This window comes from Xiphophorus maculatus, chromosome 23 (genome assembly GCF_002775205.1).
Source record: "Xiphophorus maculatus strain JP 163 A chromosome 23, X_maculatus-5.0-male, whole genome shotgun sequence".
NCBI lineage: Eukaryota > Metazoa > Chordata > Actinopteri > Cyprinodontiformes > Poeciliidae > Xiphophorus > Xiphophorus maculatus.
In genome coordinates this window covers 31,907,986-31,915,856 of record NC_036465.1, presented here as the reverse complement: position 1 = coordinate 31,915,856, position 7,871 = coordinate 31,907,986, and the positions used below count along the sequence as shown (strand labels likewise).

Below are 7,871 nucleotides of genomic sequence, written 5' to 3'. Positions count from 1 at the left end.
TGTATAGATGAGGCACACATTTTTATTCCCCTTTAAGCCTTTTTATATTTTTTATCTATTTCTTTTAGTTAAAATTTGGCATTTTTCTTCAATAGCTTCATGGTCATGTGACCTAGTGTCTCAAAATCAGTGTGAAATTGTTCTAAGTCTGTGAGCCACTCATTTTCATTCCATTTTAACTCATTTTCTATTTTTTAGGTAAAATGTAATTTTCTTCAATAGCTTCTAAATCATATGACCTATTGATTCAAAACCACTTTGAAATTGTTCTGAGCTTAAAAGTTGATTACAGTTAGTCAAAAGATGCTTGTAAATATTTGACTGTTACTGTTGACTTCACAACTAATAACATTGGAAAAAGAGGTTTCCTAAAAGTAGATAATCATAACAAAAATCCCTGAAGATATTTACCTCACCTTTACGAAGCTCCCCAAATCGTACATAATGTGATTAAGCAGAATGGAAACATGATTTTCTTCCCTACAGAAAGATTTCTTTAGTAGGTTCGGTTGTCGATAATAACCAACACAATAGAGTTAAGCAATGTTTTTATTGGCATTTCTGAAGACCATTTTACAACAGACTTAATAAATCATAGTTCTAGAGAAAGGGAGAGAGAAAAAGTATTCTACCAACTGTTGCCTTGCTTCTTATATCAACAAGCAAACTATTCACCATAGGAAAAAAAATCCAAAAGTTCTTTTTAACTCAACATCCAGGGTTGCGTCATTTAATCATTTAGGAACAAAAAGAACAGGTTTACATATTTTACCATTTCTTTTGGTAAAAGGAGGGATTGAAATTATTAAAGTAGTGAGAAAGGAGAGGATTTGTTGCCTCAGACAAAAAAACCAAAAAAACCAAAACCCAGATCAGCTGACTTTCTCACCCAGTCTCCAAAAGAATAAAGATCAATTAAAAGACATTGATAAATGGGGAGAGATGTATCTGATACGGGAAGAGGCAGCTACAGCCTCACTACCCTTATAAAATAATTAAAAAAAGAAAACCCCATACATTTCCCAATTGGAATTTTATGATTTAAACACATGAAAATATAGATAACACAAATGACAAAGCCTTGTGTAAATCTATACATTCCATTACATAGATATTGATGATGGAAGAGAAGACCGTCGTTTGTCCAGGAGAGATCAGGTTGTCCTGGTAACCAACAGCAGATCAGGTTAGGGAGGGGATGACTTAGAACCCTACAGATGGACAGAAGAACAGACGGGAAGTATCTTCAATCAGTGGTCAGAAACTTGCTATGAAACCTGAAAAGCTGCAACTTTTAGTTCACCTGAGGAACAAGGAACTTCAAGCAAAGAACACAATGAAAGAAAATACATGTTACAAAGCAGACCAGAAAACAGAAATGTCAAAGAAATTAGCCAGAACAAAGGAAGAAAACAGCTTCTTCGGATTATAAGATTTTTTGCCTTTAAAACATCTAATTTAAATTTTATTTTTCTCCTGAGATGTGCAAATTTCAACTCCTACAAGCTTTTTAAAGGAAGATTATATAACTTTTACAAAAATATGTTTGGCACATTTGTTATCAGTGTCACCATGACATGATAGTATACTACAGTGACGTGCGGTCAAGGGAGGTAGGTGAGGCAGAGCCTCCCCTGCCATCATGGAAAAATAATATATAATGATAAAATATATTTCTATTTTTCCCCTGTGGTTGGTACTATAAAGCAGTGGTCTCCAACCACCGGGCCGCGGACAGGTACCGGTCCGCAGACCAATTGGTACCGGGCCACGCAAGAAATAATGAACTACATCCGGATCTTTTATTTTGAAAATCCTAAACCGGATTTTCCCGGTTACATCTTGCGCGTCAAAATTGAGCCAACTTGCAGCAGAATGAGTAACAAAACAACATCAGAGTACAGTGAACTGTCGCTATTTCACGGTTCACCTTTCACGGTCTAGCTGCTTCACGGATTTGCATCGTGCATTGTGTTCTGCATTCTGATTGGCTAAACAGTCTCTCCGCTTCTTCTCTACCTGTGTGTCAACAACGTTGCGGTTTAATATGTACACGTACGTAAAACAGCTTGCCAAATTTAACATAATTGATGGTGGCATGTTGGTTTATAAGAATCTTTTTGCCCAGAAGAAAAAAGAGCGACAACAGCTACCGAAAATTATGTTCTTCTCTCGAAAAAACACACCTGCACCGCGGGCTTTAGAAGAAAAAAAAAAACCAAAACGCTAGAGAGCGGAGTCATGTGAGTCACTATTTGTGCTACTGTACTTTGTTTTGTTTTTTTTCATAATTTTTTATTTTCTGCCGTTCTAATCCAATAACTCAGGTCATGGTGGGGCGGCACTGATCTCCGCAATTCGGGCATGGGAATCCGCCTTCAGTTCGTATTAAAATTATTATTTTACAGTACAGTAGTTATTTGTAAAAAAAAAAAAAAAAAATTTTATACAGTACTTTTTATTTGTTAAACAAATGTTTGGGCCTGTAAAAAGGTTTTGTTCTTTGGTTTCAATGTATTATGGAGTATTTCATTGTATAATAATTGAGGGGATTTTTCGCCTCGTTTTTTTTTTTTTTTCTCTTAGGCCAATTATTTTCATGGCTGTTTTATGAATGTGGGCCAGCTTGTCACTGAGTTGAACAGCTAAGTTACCAAACCAGGCTGTGATCCCATACCATATAATGCTTACCAGCAATGCACAGTAAAAAACTGGTATTATGTTAGAACCCATGAACGACTAGGCCTATCACGATAGCAAATTTTGCTCAACGATTAATTGTCTCAAAAATTATTGCGATAAACGATAATATTGTTTGAAGACCTTTTTACACTGATGCAATGGAAATTACATAATAATGCATGCGATTTCCTGCCAAAGATAGATACACTTTGTTTTCAAAAGAACACTAAACACTGGAACTGACAAACAAAATAAACAAAACAACCAAAAACAAAATTAAAATAGATTCTCAGTCTCCATTAACAAAAAAACTCACTTGAAAAAAAACAACTAAACAACATAAAGCCAAAGTGGAAATAAATACTACATTCAACCAAAAGATTATGAAGTCTGTATATTTTGTTGCCCTTCAGTAATCATTAGATTTAATTAGAGAAGATGGGCACATCGACTACCTGATGCAATAGTTCACACTACATGATTTTCTGCTCCTATTTTTCCCCTTATGACAATGTGTTATGGTAGATCGTTGATGCCGCTGGGATCTAAATCAGGGGTTTTCCCCGACTGGGAGCTTTAACTACACCTGTTGAATGTGACAGGTAGCCAATCAGAAAGCGCAGATTCTCCTCCATGCTTTCTGAGGGGAAATTACAGAGGGGAATCCCAAACAGCTGACACCACGCAACACAAAGTCCAGCAGACATTGGAGATGATACCTGGAAACAACATTAATGTTTATTCAACATGCAAAGAATATAGAAATGACAAGGGGAGGAGTTGGAAGTAAATTGCTACTGCAGATGATAAACTCGGTAACTTTTCAACTGTTCTTCGTTAACGTGACATAAATGGGTTATAGGTTATGATTTTCATTCAGTCAGGACTTTACGCTGACACTAGCCACATGCATTGCAGGTAGATTGTAGTAAAGCATTGATTAATGCCCGGTTTTAAAATTAGTTCACTGGACTTGTAGCCATTATTTGGTGCCCATTGTTGGACTCCACACGGCAGGACCGAACCCAATCGAACCGTTATACCTAGGATTTCTGTCGGGTAATGTGTGGTCTGTCAGGTTTTGAAAATGGACCGACAATCGGCCGACAGCTGTAAGATTGTGTAGTGTGCCCTGGACTTTACACTGAGGAAATGAGGAAGGGGGGGTCAGTGGAGAGCACCGGAGTTGAGCCTTTTTTCATTTGGTGTCATCAACAGAAAGAGAAAAAAGCCTGAAGAGACGATAATGCCGATAATTAAAATGACGTTGATAGTTTTAATTTATCGTACGATTAAATGATTTACCGTTTATCGCGACAGGCCTATGAACGACTGTCCATGAACAGTCGTCTACTGTTCATGGACAACCATACAGTCTTATTCTTCTTAAAAGGTATGGTCACTATTGAAGTCGTGAGGAAAGAAGGTCAATGTCCATCTGAACCCCGAGGTACAGTGAACCCTCGCTATAACGCGGTTCACCTTTCACTGCCTCGCGGAGTTTTTTTGTGCAGTTCTTTTTTCACAGTGCATTGTGTTCTGCGTCCTGATTGGCTAAACAGTCTCCGCGCTTCTTCTGTACCTGTGTGTCAATAACGTTACGGTATTTAAATATATGTAATACAGCTTGGCAAATTTTGACAAATATTTTTGCCCAGAAGAAAAAAAGAGCAACAACAACTACCGATAACTATGTTCTTCTCTCGAAAAACACACCTGCACCACAGGCTTCAGAAGAAAAAGATACTAGAGAGCGGAGTGAGGCCGCAGCGTCACAGTCAGAGGCACAGTGAAATACGCGAGTCACAATTTGTCCTACTGTATTTCGTATTGATAATTAAAATGATTATTTTACCGTAGTTATTTGTAAGAAAGCGTTCTATTTGTTAAAAAAAATGCTTCGGCCTGAAAACAGGCTTTGTTCTTTGGTTTCAATGTAGAGTATTTAATTATGCTGTATAATAATTGTAAAAAAAAATAAAGGTAACTACTTCACGGATTTCGCCTATCACGGGTTCTTTTCGGAACGCAACCCCCGTGAAAAACAAGGGTTCACTGTATTTATAGAGGGACACTTGTTGAATTGCATTGTCCTTTATAATGACAAGCTCGTGGTCCAGGTGCAAGGCAGGGGATGACACACTGCCTTGTGGAACTCCAACAGGCCTTTCTTGAGGCTCGTGTCTACATTTCAAGTTAATTGGGCTTTATGACGACAGGCTCGAGGCGGGTCTGGCTGGGTTTTCGAGGCTCGATCTAAACTCTTAGACATGGAAAACATTGACTGATATGTTGTATTAAGGGTTAGGGGTTATTTGTTTAAGTAAGTATTTTTTTAGTTTTTCCTTTTCAGATTTTGCAACATTGACATCAGGCATTTTGATGAAAACGAGGTAAAACCACGGTTTAGGAAAAAGGTGTCGTGGCCACAGACATCCAAGTTCATCACCCATGATCAAGAAAGTTCTGGAGCTTATTAGGACCTACGATGAAGACCAGACCACAATCTCCATCCACAAGTGTTGGCATGTTAAGTTACTGCCAACATGTGTTGCCACCAGAGTGGCATCTCTGTATGAAGTCTTGGTATGTATAAATACTTATTTTCATAGAACAGTGAAATGCCAACAGATTTAGTGTGTTTTTTGGTAGAACTCACTGATGCAGAGCCTATTAGCTTTCAGCATTCCTGTTCCACCAGCAACTGCACTAGCTATCGACAAGCAGGCATATGTTCATTAAAAGATCAGGCCTTTCTGCTCTGATGAAGCAAAAGGCATAACATGTCCAGCAACAAGAGCTACTACACAGAAGAGGACGATGGTCTGACAGACTTTTTGTTAAAGTGAATTAAAATGAATAATGCTTGTGATGTCACCAAAACAATCAAGTTACAGCATCTATTTCTCTCTCCATAAGTCCACTAAAATACACTGTTCATCGACAACTCCATGACAAAGGCTCAAGACAAAAGCTCACAGCTTTATTGGATAGCATCTAAAACATATATTTTTCTTACTAGATAAGTCAGAGAAAAGCTCACAAGACAAAAGGTCAGTTTTGTTTTGAGAGCTTTTGTCTCTACGCTTTCCCAGGCATACATGTTGCCAATCAACGCTGAGCAGTGGGACTTATGCAATGTGATGAACAACCCAAAACACATGCAGGAAGACTTGTTACTACAGGAGGGCAATATGGACGAAAGTTTTATCATAATACTTTGTGGGAGTAGTTAAGCCTGTTGTTTTAAGCAATAAATCAATTGCACAATAAATTAAAATGAGCTGGATGATAAAATAAGGGTGATAATAATGCATTCTTATTTGGTTTTGTCACATCTTTCTACCAAAGAGACTGGATGACAAAAAGCTTCACTCCGGTGTCTCGAGTTACTCCTCCCCTCTCGTTCCCTTGGTAATGGCTAAACAGACGGGAAGTTAAATGCCTCAGTTGTCCACCACTAGGGCTGAACCCCATGCACAGGTCATAATAGCGACGACAGGAACAAAAGTTGAATAATTTTCAACTTTCTTGTGTAGCGTTGCTAGGCTGCGTGTGCACGTTGCTTTGACAAAACTTTTTTTTTTCAATCAAGCAATCGATCAATTTTGCCTATAAAGCACCCTTCATGTTGGAGGCAGTTTGCTAGAAACGCAATAAACCATAAGAATCTATAGGGGCAAACGCCAGAGTTGTGAAGTAAACTGAAACTAGTGGGATACTCCCCATTTCTCACCTCTTTGTAAGAAGGCTGGTGGATATTAAAAGCAATGTATTTTCATCTCTTCTTCACGTTCCTGGACTTCCCTGGACTAGCCAAGGGAGTCATTACTCATATTCTTTAATTTTTTAATAAAATAATAATCAAAATGCATTTTGATTCAATTTTGATTGACTCAGTGTTTCACCTTAGGTAAAATTGATTTATTTCCTCAATGTCCCCGTGTGTACGAACTTGAAATCTCACATGAACGAATTATGCTGTTCGCTCTTCTGGATGAGGGTAAGCGACCATCGCCTCACCGCGCATGCTCCATAGGAAATGAATGGAGAGGAAGTAGCGCTGTATTGAATGGTCACTGTGTGACCATTACCTCAGTTACCTGCTAGGCTCCTGCGGCCTCATGCATAAAAGAGTGCGCATTTTTCACACTAAAATTTGACCTATGGACAAAGTGCAGCGCACAGAAAAATACGGATGTATAAAAACCATCCGCACGCATGAGATTGCGCACCTTTCCTTTATACATCCCAATTTGCGGGAAATAGAGCACAGCTGCTGGTCCGCCCTGTCTCCACCTATAAACACATATGTAAATTAGTTTAAATACCCAGAAGTCAGCCGCCACATGAAGCAATAATCATGGCAGCGTCCTTCTTTGCAGCAGAATAAGTATTTATAATAATAATAATTATATATTTTATTTAAAAGGTGTTTTCAGGGCACAAAAGGTTACCTCACAAAAATAAAATACATCCAAAAAAAAAAAAGAATAGTGCAAATGCTTGTTTCCCTGCAGAGCATTCAACCAGGATTTAACGCTGTCTGTCTAGACAGCGTATCAGACAGTCTTGAGTGGGGAAAGTGGACATGTATTCTAAATAGAGAAATCATGTGCATAAACTGTACATTTACAGAATAGAGATGCTTTCTGTCCATAAAGGCGCATTCACAAAGCGGTCATGAATCGACTGAAGGATGACTGCAGTTGCACCGGTACCGCACGGCTAATTCTTTAAGTTTTGCTCAGAGATCCAGGATGACTAGTCTGAGTAATTTAAATGCAGGAATTCTAAACTTGAATTTACTACCTATTTTTACTACCTCTACAATATTTTTACTACCAACACAAAATCAAGCAGCAGTCTCTTTTGGGGGAGAAGGGAATTCTAGTGGTGCACCGATTTATTAGCCAGTTGATTTATCAGCACTGATTTCCTTATTATTGGGAGATCACTGATCGGCCGATACTTACATGTGAAGCAAATCTTATCCCCCAATCTTATCTACCTCAGTAGAGGTCTGAAAATCAACCTCTGTTCTCTTCTGCTCTGCTGTGAGAGAGGTTTGACTGATAGACCTGAAATTAATATGTTGATGTGCAGTGGAACTTGGTATTTCGGTTCAGTTAAAAAAAAAAGGCGACCCACACATAGGCCTGTCGCGATAAACAATAAATCAATTAATC

General features: G+C 38.3%; 1 protein-coding gene across 4 annotated transcripts in view; it reads right to left on the bottom strand.

The window, feature by feature from the left end:
* Positions 1-531: 531 nt before the first annotated feature.
* csnk1a1 (casein kinase 1 alpha 1) overlaps positions 532-7,871 on the bottom strand; it is an 84,414-nt gene continuing 77,074 nt past the window's right edge. For all 4 annotated transcript variants that reach the window (XM_023328268.1, XM_023328264.1, XM_023328266.1 and 1 more), the window contains one exon: positions 532-1,211. In XM_023328268.1, the coding sequence (XP_023184036.1) occupies positions 1,204-1,211 (8 nt within the window). In that variant the 3' untranslated portion in view covers positions 532-1,203. The remainder of the gene's footprint in view (positions 1,212-7,871) is intronic.